This window comes from Schistocerca nitens, chromosome 2 (genome assembly GCF_023898315.1).
Source record: "Schistocerca nitens isolate TAMUIC-IGC-003100 chromosome 2, iqSchNite1.1, whole genome shotgun sequence".
NCBI lineage: Eukaryota > Metazoa > Arthropoda > Insecta > Orthoptera > Acrididae > Schistocerca > Schistocerca nitens.
In genome coordinates, this window is record NC_064615.1 from 310,734,890 (window position 1) to 310,762,826 (window position 27,937).

Consider the following 27,937-nt stretch of genomic DNA (forward strand, 5'->3'; position numbering starts at 1 on the left):
ATTTCACAATATTGCAAAAACTGAACACACACAATCCACACAATGCTCCCTAACTTTCACAATTACACTGTTTCCAACTAACACCTCTTGAATCAAGCACAAGCACATGCAGGAATGAATACAAAAAAGCCATCCTGCAAGCCAAAAAAAAAACCTACAACGCCAACAGCATACATAATTCCACCAATAAATGCAAAACCGCTTGGAAAGTAATTAACAGTGCTGCCAGAGATACTAAAAAAGACAAAATTAATATCCCACCACAAACACTCAATGAGTTTTTTTATTAATTCAGTGAAAGAAATAGGAGACGCAATTATCAAACCAGACATCAGTCCATCAGAGTTACTATCCCAAAATTGGGGTAGACAGTCACTAAATACAAGCAAGGTAACCTTCTCCGAAGTATCGCCTAGATATGTACAAGGGGTCATAAAACAACTGAAATCATTTGATAGCTTAGATATATATGGCATATCATGCAACCTGCTAAAAAAAGTGTGTGACCGCATTCTCTACCCCTTAACCCATTGCATAAACAAGTGCTTTCTTGAGGGATATTTTCCTGATGAGTTAAAACTGTCTAGGATTGTCCCAGTATACAAAAAGGGAGATAAAGACTCTCCATCTAGCTACAGGCCTATTTCAATAGTACCCGCATTCTCCAAGGTAATAGAATGCATCATGTACCAACAATTATCATCTCACTTTGAGAATCTAGGAATAATTAATGCTACACAATGCGGGTTTAGGAAGAATCTGTCAACCATTGATGCAATCAACATGGTAGTCAGTTACATCCTCAAAGTTTTTGAGAACAAAGGCTTTGCTCAGGTCTCATTCTGTGACCTAAGCAAGGCCTTCGACTGTGTTGAGCACATGCCACTACTAGAGAAACTAGAATTCTATGGCATCAAAGAAAACAGTCTCAGACTATTAAAAGCTTATTTCAACAACCGTAAACAGGTAGTTTGTGTTGGTAAGGAAATGTCAAACATAGAAAATGTTAAAGTAGGTGTGCCTCAGGGATCTGTACTGGGGCCCTTCCTGTTTCTGATAATGATCAATGACCTCCCCTCGTTTATTAGATCCACCACTGTATTGTATGCAGATGATACGACTTTTCTCCATAGCAGTAACAATCTTAATGATCTTAAAACCTGTGCTGAAAATACACTCACTCATGCAGCATATTGGTTCAGAGCAAATGTTTTCCTGCTAAATGAAAATAAAACTCAGCAGATAATCTTCACTCTAAGAGACAAGCCACTATCTGATGACCCTAGTTCTGTTAAATTCCTGGGAGTTTATTTAGACGAAAAGTTATCCTGGGTCCAACATGTAAACTATGTTAGTAGTAAACTATCTAGAGTAATTTATTTATTAAGACAACTCAGAAATTGTGTACCTGAAACATACATCAGATCATCTTATTTTGCAGTTTTCCAGAGTATAATATCCTATGGCATTATCTTGTAGGGTTACTGTAGTCATATACATGACATCCTATTATTGCAGAAGAAAGCCATTAGTATAATTACAAATTCTTCACATAAGGCTCACTGCAAACCCTTATTTACTAAACAAAAAATTATGACTGTAATAAACCTCTATATATACACTCCTGGAAATGGAAAAAAGAACACATTGACACCGGTGTGTCAGACCCACCATACTTGCTCCGGACACTGCGAGAGGGCTGTACAAGCAATGATCACACGCACGGCACAGTGGACACACCAGGAACCGCGGTGTTGGCCGTCGAATGGCGCTAGCTGCGCAGCATTTGTGCACCGCCGCCGTCAGTGTCAGCCAGTTTGCCGTGGCATACGGAGCTCCATCGCAGTCTTTAACACTGGTAGCATGCCGTGACAGCGTGGACGTGAACCGTATGTGCAGTTGACGGACTTTGAGCGAGGGCGTATAGTGGGCATGCGGGAGGCCGGGTGGACGTACTGCCGAATTGCTCAACACGTGGGGCGTGAGGTCTCCACAGTACATCGATGTTGTCGCCAGTGGTCGGCGGAAGGTGCACGTGCCCGTCGACCTGGGACCGGACCGCAGCGACGCACGGATGCACGCCAAGACCGTAGGATCCTACGCAGTGCCGTAGGGGACTGCACCGCCACTTCCCAGCAAATTAGGGACACTGTTGCTCCTGGGGTATCGGCGAGGACCATTCGCAACCGTCTCCATGAAGCTGGGCTACGGTCCCGCACACTGTTAGGCCGTCTTCCGCTCACGCCCCAACATCGTGCAGCCCGCCTCCAGTGGTGTCGCGACAGGCGTGAATGGAGGGACGAATGGAGACGTGTCGTCTTCAGCGATGAGAGTCGCTTCTGCCTTGGTGCCAATGATGGTCGTATGCGTGTTTGGCGCCGTGCAGGTGAGCGCCACAATCAGGACTGCATACGACCGAGGCACACAGGCTCAACACCCGGCATCATGGTGTGGGGAGCGATCTCCTACACTGGCCGTACACCACTGGTGATCGTCGAGGGGACACTGAATAGTGCACGGTACATCCAAACCGTCATCGAACCCATCGTTCTACCATTCCTAGACCGGCAAGGGAACTTGCTGTTCCAACAGGACAATGCACGTCCGCATGTATCCCGTGCCACCCAACGTGCTCTAGAAGGTGTAAGTCAACTACCCTGGCCAGCAAGATCTCCGGATCTGTCCCCCATTGAGCATGTTTGGGACTGGATGAAGCGTCGTCTCACGCGGTCTGCACGTCCAGCACGAACGCTGGTCCAACTGAGGCGCCAGGTGGAAATGGCATGGCAAGCCGTTCCACAGGACTACATCCAGCATTTCTACGATCGTCTCCATGGGAGAATAGCAGCCTGCATTGCTGCGAAAGGTGGATATACACTGTACTAGTGCCGACATTGTGCATGCTCTGTTGCCTGTGTCTATGTGCCTGTGGTTCTGTCAGTGTGATCATGTGATGTATCTGACCCCAGGAATGTGTCAATAAAGTTTCCCCTTCCTGGGACAATGAATTCATGGTGTTCTTATTTCAATTTCCAGGAGCATACAATGTCTTAATCTTTACGAAGAAGAACCTATAAGTTGTGAAACGTAGAGAAAATGTACATTGTTACAACACAAGAAGCATCAAGCACATATACACGCCTTACCACAGACTATCAAAATCAATAAATAGCTATGAAGTCAAAGGCACAAGCTATTTAATAAGCTGCCACATGCCATACAGGATCTTCCTGAACATACATTCAAAGAAAGACTGCATGAATGGTTTATTGCCCACCCGTTCTATGATATCAATGAATTCTTCAACTGTAAAATGCAGTAATCCAACAGATGACCCACTGTACATTTATTGTAATATAAGCTAAAATATTTCAGTAGTCAATACCTTATCACACTGTATTATAAATTGTAACTTCATGTGACATTGTCAATTGCTGTAATGGCCTAAAGACAATAAAATCTTTATTATTATTATTATCATGTAATGAAAATCCTGGGTATTTTGTACTGAACACAATCTTCAGATTCTCAGTAGTTCCTCGTTCTTCTAATTGTCTCTTTGTCAATTGTTATAGATTTGAATCTTAATTTAATAACATGTACAATAATTTTAGCTTCATTTATAACCACATTATTATATTTATCAAGTTTTAATGACAGTGCACCACCAATTACCCATACCTAAAATGACAAAAAAGACACCATAGGTGCTGCATTATTGTGTCTTTCACTTCCACATGAGAAACTCGTTTTAGTTGAATTAGTAAAAGACAGAACCCATTTAACCACGGAAATAAATCTTGGAACAGCAGTAATATTACTATGGTAGGTTTTATCATTCCTCAGCACACCGTACAAGCAGATAATTCATTAGTTCATGATAGCTGGAAGTCCTCATGACAAATGAAGAATTATCTCTATCTCTGAAAGGAGGTGAATGTTTTAAAACTTTTGTTTCTGTACATCAGTGATGAAGGAGAGTAGTCTGGGCTACTCTTAGCATTGTTAGCATCTGTTCAGCAACCTTGAAGCATTAATTACCACTTTCAAGTTCCATTTGCCTCTATGCAACCTGTACTATTAACTACAGTGAGTCTTGCTGGGTCTCATATGTACTGTCTACAAAAGATAAATATTCCATTTCACATCATGGTTACTAGAACTACAAAATGGCTTTGCTCATCCCCATATCAACTGGTTTTGGTACGGCAGTTTGTTAAATCTGATTATATGCTGTGAATGAATGAGTGTAAAACAACTGTGCAGTCTGCCGAGCAAATATACTTTATTTTTTGACTGTCCCTGATAGATCTTCATGATAACTGAAAATCTTGACACAGTAAGGTGAACTATACAAAACAGATATATTTATGTCAGCCAATTGATAGTTTTGAGTAATCCAGCACAGTGTTGCAGTGACAACACAATGGACTCATATTAAGAAGGATGGTGTTTCAAATTCTCATCTGGCCATCCAGATTTAGTTTTTCCATGATTTCCTTGAATGAGTTAATGTTAACGCTGGGGCCATTGATTTGAAAGGCTATGGCTGATTTCCTTTCCCACCCAAACTGAGCTTGTTTATGTCACTAATGACCTCTTTGTTAACAAGACATAAATCTTAGTGTTCTTGTTTTTCCTTCTTTTTGAGAGGAAAAATGCAAACAACATGATATTCCAGTAGTTTCATAGGTGTCCCAACATCATAAAGGTAGTACAAAAGCTAACTGCACTGCAAAAGAATAAGATACAGGTGAGATTATGTAAATAAAATAGCTGTACAAGAGCATGTAGGAATCGTGCTCTGGGAGTTCCACACAAACTTAATTATGTATATAGATAACTCATCTATCAGTTTTGATGAGTGAGTTTGTATCAAAATATGTGACATAAATAGCTTTATCGTTTGACTTCATTGACTTAGCAGATTAAATTTTTTACATCATCAAGGAACTGTTGACCTTAGCATATGACATAAATTTCAACTTGATAGATCTACTGACTCCTGAGAAAAAAGGAACGTAACAGAAAGCCTTAACTTTTGCTTTCAGTGCCCTAGAAGCTTAAATTTTTGACACTGATGTGGGATTGTAGACCTCAGTATTTGACATAAATTTCAAATGGAAACCTTAACCCGTTCCTGAGGAAAAGGGGTCCTAACAGTGAGACAGACAGTGAAAGACTGACAGATAGGTAACAAAGTGGTGCTATAAGTGTTTCATTTTTACTTACTGAAGTACAGAACCCTAAAAAGTGAACCACTTGCACAAAAAATTTTGAAAATATGAACTAATGAACTACGAATCCAGAAATTCTGGAATAAATGCTCTATAGTCAAATAATTACAATAAGTAGAACTATAAGCAACTAAATAACAAATGCATTTAAGTCAAGATTAATTTTCATACTAAATATAAGGTTTTATGTGTATCTTGGTAGGTAAGTGGGTAATTGCCAGATTTAAAATCCAAAGATCCAGAGTTCCATCCAAAGTCAACCCTAGGACTTTTTGTAACACTCAAGTCATGTTCTGTCTCTGGTAATGGTTGGTAAATATGAAAAACGTCAAGTTGCACTGTAATTCAAAGTCCAAGTTAAAATGTGATAACAGGATGATTTAAGTTGATTCAAAAGTCCAATAGGACCATGCTAAATAAAAACACTGCAGTGTTAAGACCATATAAGGGCATCTTTACTAGGACAGTAAAGGTAAGAATGTAACACGCTCATCACATCTTATCAATAACATCCCTGAACCCCAAGGCTGTAGTTAAATAGAACTCTCCAGTATATCATTTCCCCTAATGATGTTAGTCAGGTTCAGATTCAAGGAGAAGGCATGTCATGAGGGCCATGACAACCCACATCTAACAAAAATTCACAGCTCACTTTCAGAGAATAAAATAGCATGAAAACAAAGAATCTTGAAAATGGCAAGGAATTCTTGAACTTACAAGCTACATTTAACACAGAACAATTCTCATGTGCTTGCATGGGGGCTGAATCATGTTGATGGGCTTGTAGCCTAACTGCCTACAGAGAATAATCCAGCCAAGTAAATGGGCACATTCATCCCCTTATTTGCACGCTTATGTATGCACAGCCAGCTCTGGAACATTTTCCCACCAAAGCAAAGTATCATTTGAGTCCCCCCTCCCCTATTTTTTTCACAACAGTGATGTACTACTTGGCAGCCCCTCTTCCCTCCCTCATACATCCATTAGTTGCCATTGCTTGAGCTCTTAGTAAGACCTTCAAAACTAAACAGAAATCTATGAAGTGTGGAAATTGGTTGTTCTCACCACTGATTATGATATGCTGTGTACAGGTTTTTCACCGGGGGCACCCTGGCACGCCTCTCAGCTTGGAATCCTAAGCAGCCACTTGTGACACTTGGTCCTTAAGTTGGCCTTGCCTATAGCTATAGTTTGCAGACCGGTGTTCATACTTATATTGCTTAGTGAAAGACTGATAATTGTGGGTGCACAACTAGATTTTATATTGTGTAAATTACAATGGTATCAAAGCTGTGAACGTTGTTTCTATTGAATATCTTAGTTTCAGTGCATGACAGATGTATTTTTCCAGTTTTTGGATGTAACTTGTATGCTTTCCAGGTGTCTCAGACACACAGTAACAAATTGTGTTCTGCCCACCCCCTCCAAACCAAACCCAGGATCTGTGTCTAGATTTAGTACCATAGCATTGTGTAATGACGTTTCTGGAATTTGGAAGGTATAGAAAGGACATAGTTAAAAAAAGTGTGTGGGAAATGCAGGAATGCAGGTTTGAGTTCCAGTCAGAAGCACAGCTTTACCATCTGTCATTATAATTATATATGTATCACAGTGTATACTCTCATAGTTCACAGCCATAAGACTTGTTCAAATCAGAAAATATTTCGATGTAAGTGCTCATAAATCTGTTACATGGATAACAGATAATTGTCTACTGCAATACACTTCAAGGTTATAGAAAAAACCCATGGACAGCCAAGAATGCCCATGAATTTCGATGCATTCAAAAGCAGTACTACTACCTGTACATTAATAAAGTATGTTAGGTTTCTAAGGTCTTTGGTTTTGTTTCTTAGTCACTAACTAGTTTGTGTAAGGATGACTTTGTTGTATTGCTGGGAGGATCAAATGACGTATATAGAAATGAGTCGTTCAAGGCTAGCACAGAATTGAGAAAATGCCTCAATAATTTATCTCACATGAATGTACTCATTGTAAATATCCCACATCGTCATGATTTACTGAGGTGGTCTTGTGTAAACAGTGAAATTCATGCAGCAAACAAGAGTTTCAGTGAAATATATACTCACTTCGTAAATGCAGATGTTATTGACATAAACAGTTTGGAGCAAAGGCTCCATACAGTTCACGGTCATCATTTGAATGCATTAGGAAAGGAGGTCCTTACGGAAAAAATTTTTACTCATATTTCGCAGTGCAATGAAGTACCAATGACAAGTGGAAATCGATCACAAGTAACAAAGCATTCTTTTCATGCAGCAAACAATATAGCCATCAATCAGTGACAAACCACAAAATGGTTTAAAACCAATAGGACAGAAAGTAACATTCAAGCTGGGAAACAAACTCAAATTATGAAATGGTTCAAGCCAAAAAGAAATGAAGCACAAATTTTGCAAGCTCCAGAAATACTGGAAGACCAACAAGCTGCTGTACGTGTGTCTTCCAGAACAAGGAAAGCTCCAGAGAGAAACAGTGATTATTTTTTTTTTTTTTTGCTCGCACCAGGGAAATCACTTCAGCACCATCCAAATCCAGTGCCATCAAGAATGTAACTTTGGATGTAAATACACAATATCAAAGTGACAAAGAAATGTACAAGCTAAGTGAGCAACCTGATGGGCTGCTACAGAAGAATCCAGACCTACCCTTTTGTGAGGATGGCTCATTTTTAAATATTAGGCCTTTAAAAAAATAAAATTGATGATCTTAGTAGAATGTATGTAATGCATTTTAATATAAATGGTTTAAATGCTGAATACTCATGTGACAGAAGCTCTAAGTTAGATGAGCTACAAGGTTTTTTATCTGAATTTCTAAATGTCAAAGTAATTTGTTTAAATGAACACTGGCTTAGTAGTGATATCATAAAAATCTAAAATAAAATTGAAAACTTCAAGGTAGCTACCAGCTTTTGTAGGATAAATAAGTCACAAGGAGGTTCATGCATACTCATTCATTCTGATTTAGATTACCATGTACGATGTGACTTCAATTGTTTTAATGAAGAGTGTATTTCTGAGGGTTGCTGTGTTGAGTTAAAGGACTTAAATGTTATTCTTGAATTGTCGCTGTCCCAAGTGCATGCCCGAAAGATGATGGAACAAGACTTAAATGTTGTTATAATATCAATTTATAGAATCCCAGGGAAGGTGACAATTTAGCATTTCCTACATAAATTTCAGAGTTTGTTAGAATACCTCAGTAAAGAAAAGAGGAAAAAAATTGTAATTGCTGATGATTTCAACATCAATGTGTTGAATGAAACATGTGAGGTATCAAAATTTACAGACTTAATAAAAAATATGGCTTCAAATTAAATTTTTCTGGATCTACAAGAGAAAATGCTCAGTCAGCTACATGCATTGACAATATTTTAACGAACTACGTATTTGAAGATGGATGTAAATTTTGTCTAGATCTAGGAATTTCTGATCATTCAGCATTATTCATTGAGCTACCCACAGCTGGTAGAGAAGTCCCATGTAAAAAAGCTTATGTAAAAAGGAACTTCAGCAAAGAAACTTTGACTCTATTCCATGATAAGCTGAAGGAAACAGAATTGCACTTTGATAAAAATATTTCAGGCTCAGCACATTTTGAAGCATTTCTAAGGGATTTTCTGAGTGTTTTCAATGAAATGTTTCCACAAAAAACTTATTTTAATAAAATGACAAAATTAAAATGGATCACTAAAGGTATAAAAATCTCCAGTGCTAAGAAAAGGCAGCTACATAAGGAACTAAGACATAATAAAAAAATTGAATTTATTGAATATGTTAAACGATACAAAAGTACATTTAAGAAAATTGTCAACACAGCAAAGCAAATGACAAATAACAATTTAATCTTAAAACATGAGAGTAAATCAAAAGCAGTGTGGTCAGCTGTAAAACACGAATTAGGTATGAAAGCCTCTAGACATGGAATTAGTACAATTAAGCTTGAAGATGAAATCATTGTAAATCTGGCTCAAATTTCAGAATGCTTCAATGAGTTCTTCATTAAAGTAGTGGAACCAGAGGTTAATGTTGCAGTTTATGAGAACAATGTATGTCCCTTTGGATTAAATCATAATTCTGAATGCCTCATAAAATTCAAAACAGTTTCAACAATAGATGTAGAAAAAATTATATTAAATCTATAAAACAAAAATTCTGCAGATTGGGATGAAATACCGGCAAAAGTCCTTAAATCTGTGTGTAAAATAATAGGATACCCACTATCTAAAATAATAAACCAATCCTTTGAACAAGGAAGCTTCCCAGAGTTGCTGAAGTATGCAGAAGTAAAACCGTTGCTCAAAAAAGGGTCAAGAGAGGATATGGGGAATTATCATCCCATCTCCCTCCTTCTAGTCCTATCAAAAATCTTTGAAAATGCTGCTGCTATGCAGATCCAAAATTTTATGGAGAAACATGATATTATTACGGAAAACCAATTTGGTTTCCAGCATGGCAAAAGTACTATTGACGCAATTCACAAGTTCATCAACAAGATCAGCACATCATTAGACAACCATAATAAAGTTGCAGGAATCTTTTGTGATCTCACAAAAGCCTTTGACTCTGTAAATCATGCACTGCTCATCTATAAGTTTGGCAAGTATGGGATCAAGGGTAATGTTCTAAATTGACTTACTTCATACTCATCAAATAGGAAACAAAGAGTGATTATCTCATCAAATGCAGCAAATTACTATTCAAAATGGAAGACAGTAGGCCAAGGTGTCCCTCAAGGCTCGATACTAGGACCTATTTTGTTTTTGTTCTATGTTAATGATTTACCGAACAATATAAATGCTCCATTGGTTTTATTTGCAGATGACACATCTGTATTAATTGAAAACCAGGAGCCAGAAAACATCCCTCTCTACATAATAAACACAATGAACAAACTAGAAACATGGTTCCAACTGAATGGATTAAGACTGAACATCCCCAAAACCCACATGGTCCAATTCAGAATGAAAAAATCAAATCCCCAAGAAATTAAAATAATTCATAAAAAACAGGATATAGAAGAAGTGGATTCTGTGAAGTTTTTAGGGTTAAACCTAGATAAAAATTTAAATTGGAATAAACATGTTTACTACCTGTTAAACAAATTATGTAGCTTTGCATTTGATATGCAAATATTAGCTGGTGCAACAGACATGAATACAAGGAAAATTGCATACCACAGTTACTTTCAATCAGTTGGAAGGTATGGTATTATTTTCGGGGGAAATTGAAGCAATGTATTGTGCATACTAAAGTTACAGAAAAGAATAATAAGGAACATGTGCACTGCCCATATAAGGACATCATGTCGCCTGCTATTTGAAAAACAACAGTTATTAACAGTTCCCTCCTTATACATCTATGATATTATCATCTTTCTACACAGCAATTTAGAGTTATTCGAGAAAAACTGCTTCAATCACACATATAACACGAGAAACAAAGACAATTTTATGCTTCCCACTCATCGCTTAAACCTATGTGTGCAGTCTCCTCACTATATGGCAACATAACAAGCTAAAAGGAAAGACTGTTCTGAGTATGAACCTAGAGACACTGAAAACAAAGCTATATGATATACTTGGCAAATGCTGCTACTACACTGTTGAGGAGTTCATGAAGGATGAACTGAACATTTGAGCAGGATAAGTTTACATATAGTCTTGAGTGTAAATGTAGCTGTCCTTCACAAAAGGGAGGAAAGAAAAAAGTTTGTGTCTCCTGTACACTAATCATATGATTAGAAATTGTATGTTATGAGATGAATAAAACACTATTCACTAAGATGTTATGTATATTTTGATCTTGCTACCAATATCACACGTCAGTAAAGGAGACAGGCAACAGTCATATAATCTAGTTGGGTCCTCAATGCACTAGTTGACACTCTGCATTAATACCTGCTCAGCACAATTAGAAAGGACATACACACATAAAAAAAAGTTTTGGATAACCCCGGTTCCCAGAACTCCTGCAGATAGACATTGACTTTGAATGTTGTATCACAGACACAGTCCCTTTGACTATTGAGAGATGTCACTAAACCTGCCCAAAGATGTAAACAACCGTGCATGAGCAGTGACTATTTCATGGCGGGGTTTCAACTGCCAATCAGTTCCAGTCATTCCACCAGGAAGACGGTACACAGCTCATGTTGTCTGTAGTTGAACCATGCCCAGATGGTCAATACCACAGTTTGATTGTGTCTGCATTGTTACTTTGTGCCAAGAAGGGCTCTCAACAAGAGAAGTGTCAGGTGTCTTGGAGTGAACCAAAGCGATGTTGTTCGGACATGGGGGAAATACAGAGAGACAGGAACTGTTGATGACATGTCTCGCTCAGCTGCCCAAGGGCTACTACTGCAGTGGATGACCACTACCTACGGATTATAACTCAGAGGAACCCTGACAGCAATGCCACCATGTTGAATAATGCTTTTCATGCAGCCACAGGACATCATATTATGACTCAAACTGTGCACAATAGGCTGCATGATGTGCAACTTCACTCCCAGATGGGCCCAACAACATGCTAAATGGACTACTCAGGATTAGCATCACATTCTCTTCACTGATGAGTGTCACAAATGCCTTCAACCAGACAATCATCCGATACTTGTTTGGAGGCAACCCATTCAGGCTGAACGACTTAGACATACTGTCCAGCGAGTACAGCAAGGTGGAGGTTCCCTACTGTTTTGGGATGGCATTATGTGCGACCAACGTACGCCCCAGGTGGACACGGAAGGTACTGTAACAGCTGTATGATACACGAATGCCGTCCTCCGACTGATAGTGCAACCACATCAGCAGCATATTGGCGAGGCTTTCATCTTCATGGGCAATAATTCACGCCCCCATCATGCACATCTTGTGAGTGACTTCCTTCAGGATAACAACATTACCTGACTAGAGTGGCTAGCATGTTCTCCAGACTTGAACCCTGTCGAACATGCCTAGGATAGACTGAAAAGGGCTGTTTATGGACAACGTGACCCACCAACCACTCTGAGGGATCTACGCTGAATTGCCATTGAGGAGTGGGACAGTCTGGACCAACAGTGCCCTGATGAACTTAAGGATAGTATGCCACTTCGAATACAGGCATGCATCAATGCAAAAGGACATGCTATTGGGTATTAGAGGTACTGGTGTGTACAGCAATCTGGACCACCACATCTGAAGGTCTTGCTGAATGGTGGTACAACATGTAATGTGTGGTTTTCATGAGAAATAAAAAGGGCAGAAATGATTTTTATGTCCAATTTTCTGTACAGGTTCCGGAATTCTCGGAACCAAGGTGATGCAAAACTTCTTTTGATGTGTGTATATTTATTGTCAGGTTTTAAAATGGGTGTTACAATACATTGAATACTAGAGAATAAGACAGAAGAGACACAAAGCTAAAATTCCACATGACATATGGAGTGCCAATAATTTTATTTTATTTATTTATTTGCACATCTAGTTCCATAGGAACAAATTCAGGAGCAAATCTCCAAGGTCATGGAATGTGTCAGTACATGAAATTACAACATAAAAATCAGAACAGATAAAGTGAAATAAATGCTTATGAACCCAAAAAAGTGAAGCCATAAGTTTAAGTAAATGCAATCAACAATGTAACAGTTCTGGCGCTGCAGTCCAGAACCGCGGGACTGCTACGGTCGCAGGTTCGAATCCTGACTCGGGCATGGGTGTGTGTGATGTCCTTAGGTTAGTTAGGTTTAAGTAGTTCTACGTTCTAGGGGACTTATGACCTAAGATGTTGAGTCCCATAGTGCTCAGAGCCATTTGAACCATTTGAGCCAACAATGTAACATAAGAATCAGCTTGATTTTTGTAGGAACTCCTCAACAGGATAGAAGGAGTGACCCATGAGGAAACTCTTCAGTTTTGATTTGAAAGTGCATTGATTACTGCTAAGATTTTTGAATTCTTGTGGAAGCTTACTGAAAATGGATGCAGCAGTATACTGCACACTTTTCTGCACAAGAGTTAAGGAAGTGCAATCCGAATTCAGATTGGATTTCTGCCTTAACTGAGTGAAAGCCCCTAATTTTTGGCAATAAGCTAACATTGTTAACAAGAAATGACAGTAAAGAATGTACACATTGAGAGGGCAATATCAAAATACACAGACTAGTCAACAGGGGTCAACAAGAGGTTCACGAACTTATACCAGTTATTGCCAGAACTGCCCATTTCTGAGTCAAAAGTATCCTTTTAGAATGGGAAGAGTTACCCCAAAATGTAATACCACATGGCATAAGTGAATGAAAATAAGCAAAGTAGACCAATTTTCACGTCAAACGATCACTTACTTCAGATACTGTTCGAATAGTAATACTGGCAGCATTAAATCTTTGAACAAGATCCTGAACGTGGGGTTTCCATGAGAGCTTACTGTCTATCTGAACATCTAGAAATTTGAACTGTTCAGTTTCACTAATCATATTCCCATTGTGTGAAATTAAAATGTCAGGTTTTGTTGAATTGTGTGTTAGAAACTGTAAAAACTGAGTCGCACTATGATTTAGCTCTAATTCATTTTCTACAAGCCAAGAGCGCATGTCATGAACCACACTATTTGAAACAGAGCCAATGTCACACACAACATCCTTTACTACCAAGCTAGTATCATTAGCAGAAATATTTTAGAATTACCATTAATACTAGAGGTCATATCATTTATATAAATAAGGAACAGAAGTCTCCCCAACACTGATCCCTGGGGCAGCCTCCATTTGACTGTACCCCACTCAGACCTTACATCACAGCCATTTCTCAACACTGTGAATAATGACCTTTTGTATCTGTTGTTAAAGTTAGAGGTGAACCAATTGTGAGCTACTACCTGTATTCCAACTTCTGGAGCAATATTTTGTGATCAACACAATCAAATGCCTTCGTTAAATCAAAAACACGTCTAGCATATGAAACCTTTTGTTTAATTGATCCAGTACCTCACAGAGAAAATAGAATGTAGCATTTTCAGATGTTAAATTTGCCACATTATATTGGGCTTCAATCAGTTATCTGCTATTCGGATGACACAACATTAATTGCCACAGTTTGAGATACACTATGTGATCAAAAGTATTCGGACTCTCACAAAAATATACATTTTTCAAAAATAGGTGCATTGTGCTGCCACATACTGCCAGATACTCCATATCAGTGACCTCAGTAGTCATTAGACATCATGAGAGAGCAGAATGGGGTGCTTTGCAAAACTCATGGTCTTTGAACATGGTCAGGTGATTGGGTGTCACTTGTGTCATAAGTCCGTACGTGAGATTTCCCCACTCCTAATCATTCCTAGGGCCACTGTTTCTGATATGATAGTTAAGTGGAAATGTGAAGGGACACATACAGCACAAAAGCAGACAGGCTGACCTCGTCTGTTGAGTGACAGGCAGTTCAAGAGGGTTGTAATGTGCAATAGGCAGACATCTATCCAGACTATTACACAGGAATTCCAAACTGCATCAGGATCCACTGCAAGTGCTATGACAGTTAGGCAGGCAGTGAGAAAACTTGGATTTTATGATCGAGCAGCTGTTCATAAGCTACACATCACGCCGGTAAATGCCAAACTACACCTCGCTTGATGTAAGAAACGTAAACATTGGATGACTGACCAGTGGAAAAATGTTGTGTGGAGTGCCAAATCACAGTACATAATGTGGCAATCTGATGGCAAGGTGTGGGTATGGCGAATGTCCGGTGAACGTCATCTGCCAGTGTGTGTAGTGCCAACAGTAAAACTCAGAGGCAGTGGTGTGGTCATGGTTTTCATGGAGGGGTCTTGCACCCCTTGTTGTTTTGCATGGCACTATCACAGCACAGGCCTACATAGATGTTTTAATCACCTCCTTGCTTCCCACTGTTGAAAGCAATTTGGGGATGGCGATTGCGTTCTTCAGCACGATCGTGCACTGGTTCATAACACATGGCATGTCGTGGAATGGTTACACGACAATAACATCCCTGTAATGGACTGGCCTGCACAGTGTCTTGATCTGAATGCTATAGAACACCTTTGGGATATTTTGGAACACCAACTTTGTACCAGGCCTCATCAACTGTCATTGATAACTATCCATGGTGCAGCACTCCATGAAGAATGGGCTGCCATTCCCCAAGAAACATATGCCTGCAAGAGTGAAAGCTGTCCTCAAAGCTGATGGTGAGCCAACACTGTTATGAATTCCAGCATTACCGATGGAGGGCGCCGTGAACTTGTAAATTGTTTTCAGCCATGTGTCCAGATACTTTTGATCAAATAGTGTAGTTTAAGGCTATGCCAGAAGTCTCAGGGCACACTCCTTAACACTAAACTGATTCACATCTAACAAACTACTGTGAAATCTAGAGAACTCAATACCTGCTGCTGGGACTAACTAAAGGCATAGAAGCAAAGTCTGTAAAACTGCTTGGAATACATATTGATTCCAAACTAAACTGACAACCCCACATTAATCATACCATCAGAAAGATATCAAGGGTGTCCTATCTCATACGGGAATTATCTGATCTAGTGACACATGAATATCTTAGGATAGCTTACTTTGGACATTAGGATATGGGCTGTTGTTATGGGGTACTCACATCACATTAGCGACGTATTACTGATTCAAAAAAAGGTGCTAAGAATAATGTGTAAGGTTGGCTCAGAGGAACACTGCCACCCTTTATTCGCTAAGACCAAAATGATGACAGTGATGAATCTTTATATCCATGCATCATTGATATCTGCAAAAAAGAACATAGCAAAGTTTTGCACCAGAGAGAACATACACTGTCATACACCAGAAATATGATGAATACTGACATTCCTAGACATAGGCTGACAGAAATAGGCAAAATTACCTCATTCTCCAATAAATAAAGTAGAGCAGAGTAGAGTTTTATTGGTCCTGGTAATCTTATAGTACACAAACAGTACATTCTGATGTAGGACAAGTCAATGTATAACAAAACTCGTATAATATTAAATTTGCATTAATTTCATTATTTCTACATTAAATGATCACTGAGTTACAATATACAGAGCAAATATTGTACAAAAATAAAGAGTAGATTTTTTTGAAGAAGAAAGAGCATGTACTGTATTGGCAGATTAATATTTGTACTACAGCAACATTTACTTGCTGAATTGTTAAAAGGTAAATCTTTCAATAATTTTAAAAGTTGTATAAAGGGTTAATAAACAATCCAGTCTACAGTTTAAGAGAATTCTTGGATATTGGTAGCATAGAAATTGAGTTTTAGGATTAGGATTACAAGTCTATACTACAGGATAAATTATTTGTACATGCAATGTGAAAAGTAGTCTAATTAACAGAGTGATTGCTTATTGTATATCAGTGTTAAGCCCATACCACTACATGTAGTCAGTGGATAATAAAGAATCTGAATCTGGATCATAAATTATAAACTGGAGTGCGTACTTCAGTTTGCAAAATACTAAAAGACTGTGAAGCAGTATATGTACATAAGAAATATGTTAGTCAAATCCCATACAAATTCAATGAAAAGTAAAAAAATTAAAGAATTCATCAGATTTCCAAGCTTCTTTTAAAATTCAGGAAGCCATGGGCCTGCTCTGCAAATGAGTACTGTCAGACATTGAAAGAAAAATAAAGCAAAAAGTAAATATAGTATGAAAATTGTGGAAGAGTGTAAATACTTTTGGATGAATGGATATCACTCTCCAAAAAGTAGAACTGCTGAATACTCAATAAGCACACACAAAAGAAAAAAAACTTGCTGTCTTTCAGACTTATCCTCTGATGAGCTAACAACTTTCCTTTCTTTTGTGTGTGCCTATCAACAACTCAACAACAAACTGCCAATTGGCTTCTGTCTCGGGTTCTTCGGCCGACGTTCATCTAATGATTTTTCTGACGTTTCGCCAGCACGAGTGGCTGGCATTGTCAAAGCTTCACCCTCCATTGCTTTTTGATGAGTGACCTCCTTTAATTTAAAAGCATTTCAAAGTATTTAAATTCTACAGAGAGAAAAGTCAGTCATACTACAATTAAATCTCAAGTGTAAACTTAGGAGGCCTTCACTGGCACAGGAATCAATGACTGCATAAATATACACTTCTCTAAGGTTGCTTAGCTAAGGGACAGTTTAAGCAATTAATATAATTTCTACATGTTAATATACATTATAAGATGACACTGATTACATGTAAACATGTAAACATCAAGAAGCCCTATGGTTCCCCTTCTCACTGACATATAAAATATATATGCCAAAGATCAGTTTATTATTATTGAATCATGCCAACTTTTGGAAATTTAGTCAATTTCATCACAAGGTATTTTTATCTCCTCCATACATAAATTATTTAGTGTATATGGTGACCCAAAACACCATTAACATTTCAAAATCCAATACTTCATGGGAAAATGTTGGTAGCAACGTAAAAATTGACACATATGACTAAAATGATACGGGATTTTATTGAAATTGCAAAAAAGTTGCACAAAATGACCAACAGATGGTTTTTCATCCGATACAAAATTGATAATTGGCATAACTATTGATTTTTAGCAAAAACAGTGGTCTTTATAACAAATGCTCAACAAGTCAGCTGTCATTCATCAACAATAACTGTAGTTGAGGGACAATGTGGTGAATAGCATTGTAGACCCACCACATATCAGTAGGTGTGGTGAGAAGTTGCCATTGTATGTTGTCTTTTAGCATCTCTGAAGAGGTGAGATGATCATGGTAGACTTGCGACCATAGGGGTAACCTCACTAGCAATAATCACCTGGATTGACAAATGGCGACCTGGGAGGCCAATCATGATGGAAGTGGTGAATCAGCATGTGATCCTCACCAAACAAAGTGTGCAAGAGATACTTCACATACATACCCCTATGGGATGGAGTGCTATCCTGCATAAAATTTGTACTTTTGAGCAGGTTTTTCTCAGCCAGGCTAGGGATGATGCAATTCTGTAACTTAATGGCATACCTCACACCCTGTGATGTCACTGACATGCTGTTGCCCAGTGGCATGTGCTGGTCAGTTTTTACACTTGTTTTTCGTTTCAATAAAACACTATGTCATTTCAGGTATGCGTGTCAATTTTTACCTCTCTACCTACATTATTCCATGAATTAGTTCATTTTCAAATGTTAATGGACTTTTGGTCACCATTTGTGTGTGTGTGTGTGTGTGTGTGTGTGTGTGTGTGTGTGTGTGTGTGTGTGATTTTAAGACTTCAATAAGTTAAGTATTAAATTTATATTGTGACTGTAATGTGAGCACTAATATTTAAAACTTTCAACTATCTCATCAACAGGTTTTCTTGTGGATTTTATCTCAATGCCAGTGACAACAGCGTTTACATCAGCAGCTGCTATTACTATTGCATTTTCACAGCTGAAAGGTCTATTGGGAATTGGAGGCACTTCTAATGATTTTCTTGAATCGTGGTCAAACTTAGTGGAAAGAATTACATATGTTCAACTGTGGGATGTTGTTCTAGGAGTCTGTACCATTATAGGGCTGTTATTTTTACAGGTATAAACTTGAATATACTGTGTTCACACACCCTGTAATTTAAAAACATAAATAAACTTATCATCTTTTTTTTTACCATTTTAGAAACTGAATGATATTGACAAAGGAAGAGATCTTTCTGGGAGTTCTAAAGCAAGGAAAGCACTCAGCAAGTTATTTTGGTTTCTAGCCCTGAGTCGAAATGCCATTGCCTGTATTATCGGGACTCTTTTGGCATATCTGATGTACACAGATGGCAACGCTCCTTTTTCTTTAACAGGTTTGTTTTACTTTATTCGAACAGTCTCTCTCTCTCTCTCTCTCTCTCTCTCTCTCTCTCTCTCTCTCTCTCTCTCTCTCACACACACACACACACACACACACAAATAAAATAGGAAAATGCTAACATTTGAAATATATATGAACATCTAAATGCTTCTTCTGCTAAGGAAGGCAACTGAATGTTTCTTTCAAAAAATTATAGTCTGTAACAGAAAAATTGAAAATTTATCACATCAATTTTACATAAATAGGAAGCAGTCATAAATCTCATACATGTGCCATACTTCATGCCTTACTTTATTTTACATATAACTAGTGAAACTCATCCAGTGTATTACGTGCGGTAACTGTGAAATTAATTCAATTTTAGGTGAAATACAAAGTGGCCTCCCACCATTCTCTCCACCACCATTCAGTACAACATATCAAAATGAAACATATAGCTTCCCAGAAATGGTATCTGCTCTTGGCACAAATATCATCACATTGCCTCTGATTGCTATACTGGAAAGTGTGGCAATTGCTAAAGCATTTGGTAAGTTATTTTCTGTGTGACATTATAATTAAATTAATTTATATCTGAGTGATATTATATTTAAATTATTTAAATATGCTGTTACAGATGAAAAGTAATTTCAGCTTTTATCACTGTAATTCTACCTCGGATTTTCCCCACTCTTTGTCTTTTGATCTTACTCTCTTTCCCCTACTGTTTCATGGTGCACAGTTAGTTAATTAAAAACTGTATGCATTCATTTTCTGTCACATTTATTAACAACATAAAATTGCAAATTTTATTGAAACAAAAAATGAGATCACAAACACCTAATAGGACAAACCATCAAGGATAAGCTTTAATCACACTCTTGATCAGTTTAAAATGTGCATCTTAAAATTATAGAGCAATTACATTTCTCTGACATATTTGATTTTATAGTTTCTAAAACTTCTATAAGGAAAGAGCTCTCAATAAAAAAACTACAGTGCACATACATTCACTATGTAACATCAGGCAGAGCCCCAACAAAACACCACAAAATCTGGAACCAGTTTATCTGACAAATTGAGGGTATCTTATGAGGTAGTAAAAGACTGGAAGGCAGAAACAAATGGAAAATGAAAACATGAGACATTACAAGTTGTAACAGTTCTGAGATAGGTTAACAACAAACTGAATGAAAAATCATAAATGATATGTTACCATGCAAAAAATTTAGGGAAGATAAAAACAATAATGAGAAAACATCTAAGCAAAGGCAAAATTAATGAAGTTGGCAAGCGAAAGTGATACCTCCAACCCTCAGTTACTTTTTCTCCAGAGAACAAAATTGCTGGATCTGAAAGTTAGTATATATGTATCTTTCTGTTTATACCTGTACTTTTTTGTTTGGTACCTAGATTTATTTTCCATCTATTTTTTAATTAAATGTAATTCTATGTAAGTACACTTAAAATTGTATTTTACCTTGGAATTTAATAATATTTCATTTTGAAGTCTTGTAACAGGGGGTTTATATTTATTTTTCTTGCTCATTGTTGCAGCTGGTGGGAAACCTGTTGATGCTACACAAGAAATGCTTGCCCTGGGAGTATGTAACATTGCTGGCTCATTATTTTATGGAATGCCAATCACTGGATCTTTCACAAGAACAGCTGTTAACCATTCATCTGGAGTAAAAACAACAATGGGTGGCCTCTTTACAGGTATGACCAATTACTCAAATCATATAGCACTTCATATACTTATTGTTGCAGTAATTTTTGGTTAATAAGATTGAAATACAACTGAATAGTCACATTGTCCTAACAATTTAATTACGTGAGCACAATTTTAATTAATACTTTAAAATTATATTTGTAGTGCTACACTTTATGGGCAATATGTGGGTTGAATAATAATATGCCCTCAATGAACCATGGATCTTGCCATTGGTGGGAAGGCCTGAATGTCTCAGCGATACAGATAGCTGCATTGTAGGTGCAACCACAACAGAGGGGATCGGCTGAAAGGCCAGACAAATGTGTGGTTTCTGAAGAGGAGTAGCAGCCTTTTCAGTAGTTGTAGGGGTAACAGTCTGGATGACTGTTTGAACTGGTCTTGCAACATCAACCAAAACAGCATTGCTGTGCTGGTACTGTGAATGGTTGAAAGCAAGGGGGAACTTCAGCCATAATTTTTCCCAAGGGCATACAGCTTTACTGTATGGTTAAATGATGATGGCAGCCTATTGGGTAAAATATTCTGAAGGTAAAATGGTCTACCATTTCGATCTCCAGGTGGGAATTACTCAGGAGGACATGATTATTAGGAGAAACAAAACTGGCGTTCTGTGGATCAGAGCATGGAATGTCAGATCCCTTGATGGGGCAGGTATGTTAGAATATTTAAAAATGGAAATGGATAGGTTAGTGATAGATATGGTGGGAATTAATGAAGTTCGGTTGCAGGAGGAATAATACTTCTGGTCCAGTAAATACAGGGCTATAAATACAAAATCAAATGTGGGTAATGCAGGACTAAGTTTAACAATGAATAAAAAAATCAGGAACACAGATATGCTACTACAAACAGCATGGTGAATGAATTTGTGTAACCAAGATAGACATGAAGCCCTTGCCTACCACAGTAGAACAAGTTCATATGCCAACTCTCTCTGCAGATGATGTAGAGACTGAAGAAATGTGATAAAGAAATTATTCATATGGTTATAATAGAGGGAAACATTCCACATAGGAAAAATATATCTAAAAACAAAGATGATGTGACTTACCAAATGAAAGTGCTGGCAGGTCGACAGACACTCTTCAATATATCCTCTCTTCCCGTTATCCACCAGGCCTCAATCTCCGCTAATTTCAAGTTGCCGCCACTCATACCTCACCTGTCATTCAATATCTTTGCCTCTGCACTTCTGCCTCGACTGACATCTCTGCCCAAACTCTCTGTCTTTAAATATGTCTGCTTGTGTCTGTATATGTGTGGATGGATATGTGTGTGTGTGCGAGTGTATACCCATCCTTTTCTCCCCCTAAGGTAAGTCTTTCCGCTCCCGGGATTGGAATGACTCCTTACCCTCTCCCTTAAAACCCACATCCTTTCGTCTTTCCCTCTCCTTCCCTCTTTCCTGATGAGGCAACAGTTTGTTGCGAAAGCTTGAATTCTGTGTGTATGTTTGTGTTTGTTTGTGTGTCTGTCGACCTGCCAGCACTTTCATTTGGTAAGTCACATCATCTTTGTTTTTAGATATAAAGAAATTATTCAGATAGATAAGGGAGACAACAATTTAATAGTCAGGTGGGATTAGAGTTTGATAGTAGGAAAAGGAAGAGAAGGAAAAGTAGTAGGTGAATATGGACCAGCAATAATGAATGAAAGAGGAAGCTGCCTGGTAGAATTTTGCACAGAGTATATAACTTAATCCCCCATGAACCATGGACCTTGCCACTGGTGGGGAGGCTTGCGTGCCTCAGCGATATAGATAGCCATACTGTAGGTACAACCACAATGGAGGAATATCTGTTGAGAGGCCAGACAAATGTGTGGTTCCTGAAGAGGGGCAGCAGCCTTTTCAGTAGTTGCAGGGGCAACAGACTGGATGATTGACTGATCTGGCCCTGTAATACTAACCAAAACAGCCTTTCTGTGCTGGTACTGCGAACGGCTGAAAGCAAGGGGAAGCTACAGCCGTAATTTTTCCCGAGGGCATGCAGCTTAACTGTATGGTTAAATGGTGATGGTGTTCTCTTGGGTAAAATATTCCGGAGGTAAAATAGTCCCCCATTTGGATCTTCGGGTGGGGACTACTCAAGAGGACATCATTATCTGGAGAAAGAAAACTGGTGTACTACGGATAGGAGAGTGGACTGTCAGATCCCTTAATCAAGCAGGTAGGTTAGAAAATTTAAAAAGGGAAATGGATAGGTAAAAGGTAGATATAGTGGGAATTAGTGAAGTTTGATGGCAGGAGGAACAAGACTTCTGGTCAGGTGAGTACAGGATTATTGTTGTTGTTGTTGTTGTTGTGGTCTTCAGTCCTGAGACTGGTCTGATGCAGCTCTCCATGCTACTCTATCCTGTGCAAGCTTCATCATCTCCCAGTACCTACTGCAACCTACATCCTTCTGAATATGCTTGGTGTATTCATCTCTTGGTCTACACTCCACACTGCCCTCCAATACTAAATTGGTGATCCCTCGATGTCTCAGAACATGTCCTACCAACCGATCCCTTCTTCTAGTCAAGTTGTGCCACAAACTTCTCTTCTCCCCAATCCCATTCAACACCTCCTCATTAGTTATGTGATCTACCCATCTAATCTTCAGCATTCTTCTGTAGCACCACACTTCGAAAGCTTCTATTCTCTTCTTGTCTAAACTATTTATCATCCATTTTTCACTTCCATACATGGCTACACTCCATTCAAATACTTTCAGAAACGACTTCCTGACACTTAAATCTATACTCGATGTTAACAAATTTCTCTTCTTCAGAAACGCTTTCCTTCCCATTGCCAGTCTACATTTGATATCCTCTCTACTTTGACCATCATCAGTTATTTTGGTCCCCAAATAGCAAAAATCCTTTACTACTTTAAGTGTCTCATTTCCTAATCTAATAGCCTCAGCATCACCCGACTTAATTCGACTACATTCCATTATCCTCGTTTTGCGTTTGTTGATGTTCATCTTATATCCTCCTTTCAAAACACTATCCATTCCATTCAACTGCTCTTCCAAGTCCTTTGCTGTCTCTGACAGAATTACAATGTCATCAGCGGACTCAAAGTTTTTATTTCTTCTCCATGGATTTTAATACCTACTCTGAATTTTACTTTTGTTTCCTTCGCTGCTTGCTCAATATACAGATTGAATAACATCGGGGAGAGGCTACAACCCTGTCTCACCCCCTTCCCAACCACTGCTTCCCTTTCATGCCCCTCAACTCTTATAACTGCCATTTGGTTTCTATACAAATTGTAAATAGCCTTTCGCTCCCTATATTTTACCCCTGCCACCTTCAGAATTTTAAAGAGAGTATTCCAGTTAACATTGTCAAAAGCTTTCTGTAAGTCTACAAATGCTAGAAATGTAGGCTTGCCTTTCCTTAATCTAGCTTCGAAGATAAGTCGTAGGGTCAGTATTGCCTCACGTGTTCCAATATTTCTACAGAATCCAAACTGATCTCCCCCGAGGTCAGCTTCTACTAGTTTTTCCATTCATCTGTAAAGAATTCGCGTTAGTATTTTGCAGCTGTGACTTATTAAACTGATAGTTTGGTAATTTTCACATCTGTCAACACCTGCTTTCTTTGGGATTGGAATTATTATATTCTTCTTGAAGCCTGAGGGTATTTCACCTGTCTCATAGTTCTTGCTCACCAGATGGTAGAGTTTTGTCAGGACTGGCTCTCCCAAGGCCGTCAGTAGTTCTAATGGAATGTTGTCTACTCCCGGGGCCTTGTTTCGACTCAGGTCATTCAGTACTCTGTCAAACTCTTCACGCAGTACCGTATCTCCCATTTCATCTTCATCTACATACTCTTCCATTTCCATAATATTGTCCTCAAGTACATCGTCCTTGTATAGACCCTCTATATACTCCTTCCACCTTTCTGCTTTCCCTTCTTTGCTTAGAACTGGGTTTCCATCTGAGCTCTTGATGTTCATGCAAGTCATTCTCTTTTCTCCAAAGGTCTCTTTAATTTTCCTGTAGGCAGTATCCATCTTACCCCTAGTGAGATAAGCCTCTACATCCTTACATTTGTCCTCTAGCCATCCCTGCTTAGCCATTTTGCACTTCCTGTTGATCTCATTTATGAGACATTTGTATTCCTTTCTGCCTGCTTCATTTACTGCGTTTTTATATTTTCTCGTTTCATCAATTAAATTCAATATTTCTTCTGTTACCCAAGGATTTCTACTAGCCCTCATCTTTTTACCTACTTGATACTCTGCTGCCTTCACTACTTCATCCCTCAAAGCTACCCATTCTTCTTCTACTGTATTTCTTTCCCCCATTCCTGCCATTTGTTCCCTTACGCTCTCCCTGAAACTCTGTACAACCTCTGGTTTAGTCAGTTTATCCAGATCCCATCTCCTTAAATTCCCACCTTTTTGCAGTTTCTTCAGTTTTAATCTACAGTTCATAACCAATAGATTGTGGTCAGAGTCCACATCTGCCCCTGGAAATGTCTCACAATTTAAAACCTGGTTCCTAAATCTCTGTCTTATCATTAAATAATCTATCTGAAATCTGTCAGTATCTCCAGGCTTCTTCCATGTATACAACCTTCTTTTATGATTCTTGAACCAAGTGTTAGGTATGATTAAGTTGTGCTCTGTGCAAAATTCTACCAGGCGGCTTCCTCTTTCATTTCTTAACCCCAATCCTTATTTACCTACTACGTTTCCTTCTCTCCCTTTTCCTACTACTGAATTCCAATCACCCATGACTATTAAATTTTCGTCCCCTTCACTATCTGAATAATTTCTTTTATCTCATCATAAATTTCTTCAATTTCTTCGTCATCTGCAGAGCTACTTGGCATATAAACTTGTACTACTGTAGTAGGTGTGGGCTTCGTGTCTATCTTGGCCACAATAATGCGTTCACTATGCTGTTTGTAGTAGCTTACCCGCATTCCTATTTTTTTATTCATTATTAAACCTACTCCTGCATTACCCCTACTTGACTTTGTATTTATAGCCCTGTATTCGCCTGACCAAAAGTCTTGTTCCTCCTGCCACCGAACTTCACTAATTCCCACTATATCTAACTTTAACCTATCCATTTCCCTTTTTAAATTTTCTAACCTACCTGCCCGATTAAGGGATCTGACATTCCACACTCCGATCCATAGAACGCCAGTTTTCTTTCTTCTGATAACGACATCCTCCTGAGTAGTCCCCGCCCGGAGATCCAAATGGGGGACTATTTTACCTCCGGAATATTTTACCCAAGAGGACACCATCATCATTTAACCATACAGTAAAGCTGCATGCCCTCGGGAAAAATTACGGCTGTAGTTTCCCCTTGCTTTCAGCCGTTCGCAGTACCAGCACAGCAGATCAGTCAATCATCGAGACTGTTGCCCCTGCAACTACTGAAAAGGCTGCTGCCCCTCTTCAGGAACCACACGTTTGTCTGGCCTCTCAGCAGATACCCCTCCATTGTGGTTGCACCTACGGTACGGCTATCTGTATCGCTGAGGCACGCAAGCCTCCCCACCAACGGCAAGGTCCATGGTTCATTGGGAGGGGGGGAATACAGGGTTATAAATACAAAATCAAATAGAGGAAATGCTGGAGCAGGTTTAATAAAGAATAAAAAGATAGGAGTGTGGGTAAGCTACTACAAACAGCATAGTGAACGCATTATTGTGGCCAAGATAGACACAAAGCCCATGCCTGTTACAGTAGTACAAGTTTATATGACAACTAGCTCTGCAAATGATGAAGTGATTGATGAAATGTATGATGACATTAAAGAAATTATTCGGATAGTGAAGGGAGATGAAAATTTAATAGTCATGAGTGAGTGGAATTCGATAGTAGGAAAAAGGAAGAGAAGGAATATGGATTGGGAGTAAGAAATGAAAGAGGAAGCCGCCCACCATCCTTCCCACCCCTCCTAGGGTGGCATTCCACCATCCACCGAACCTACACAATGTACTCGTCCATCCCTCCACAACCCCTGCTCCCAATCACTTATCTCATGGCTCATATTGTTGTAATAGACCTAGATGTAAGACCTATACCATACATCCTCCTACCACCATCTACTCCAGTCCAGTCACTAACGTCACCTATCCCGTCAAAGGCAGGGCTACCTGTGAAACCAGTCATGTGATTTACAAGCTAAGATGCACCCACTGTGCTGCATTCTATACGTAGGCATGAAAACCAACAAGCTGTCTGTCTGCATGAATGGCCACTGACAAACTGTGGCCAAGAAACAAGAGGACCACCCTGTTGCTGAACACGCACCAAACATGATATCCCTTATCTCAATGACTGCTTCACAACCTGTGCCATATGGATCCTTCCCACCAACACCAGCTTTTCTGAATTGTTAAGGTGGTAACTTTCCATGCAATACATCCTATGTTCCCATAATCCTCCTGGCCTCAACCTTCATTAGTCACTATCCGCACCCATCCAGCCCCCTCCCTGTTCCCATTCCAGCACTACACAGCCGTCATTTCACCGCCACACCCAGTCTTTTAATTTCTTTATATTTATCACCTTTCCACTATTTAACCCCCACCCCCACCCCTCCCCACCTTCTCTCCTGCCCTCCGTCTAAACTGCAGCACTTCACTGTCTGCAACCCCCACCATACTATCCCTCCCCCTCCCTGCCCCAGTCTACTCCTTACCCCCACCCAGTTGCCACTCCCATCATGCACTGGTGCTGCTGCTTGCAGTGTGGTTTCAGTTGTCTGAGACTGCAGACGTGTGTGCAAGTTATGTTTGTGTGAGTGTGTGTGTGTGTGTATGTGTGTCTATTGCTGGCAAAGGCCTTAATGGCTGAAAGCTATAATTGTGTGAATCTTTTTGTTGTGCCTATCTAATATTGTTACATTCCATCCTGGATTTTCAATTGTTTAATATAAAGAAAAGGATAGTTGCTACTCACCATATAGCAGAGATGCTGAGTCACAGAAAGACAGAACAAAAAGATTGTCAGGATGTTAGCTTTCGGCCAACAAGACAGCATACATGCACACACTCACATAAATGCAACTCACACACACATAATCACACTTCTTGGCAGCTGGCTGGCTCCAGTTGCTGGAGGCTGTGGTCATGTGTGTGTGAGATGCATTTGCATGAGTGTGTGTGTGTGTGTGTGTGAGTGAGTTTGTA

The 27,937-nt window shown here is 39.0% G+C and overlaps 1 protein-coding gene across 1 annotated transcript in view; it reads left to right on the forward strand.

Moving 5' to 3' along the window:
* Positions 1-27,937, forward strand: part of LOC126236078 (sodium-independent sulfate anion transporter-like) — a 190,807-nt gene that overhangs the window by 117,959 nt on the left and 44,911 nt on the right. The window contains exons 4-7 of the mRNA XM_049945138.1: positions 18,590-18,810; positions 18,895-19,069; positions 19,442-19,606; positions 20,614-20,775. Of these exons, the coding sequence (XP_049801095.1) occupies positions 18,590-18,810; positions 18,895-19,069; positions 19,442-19,606; positions 20,614-20,775 (723 nt within the window). The remainder of the gene's footprint in view (positions 1-18,589; positions 18,811-18,894; positions 19,070-19,441; positions 19,607-20,613; positions 20,776-27,937) is intronic.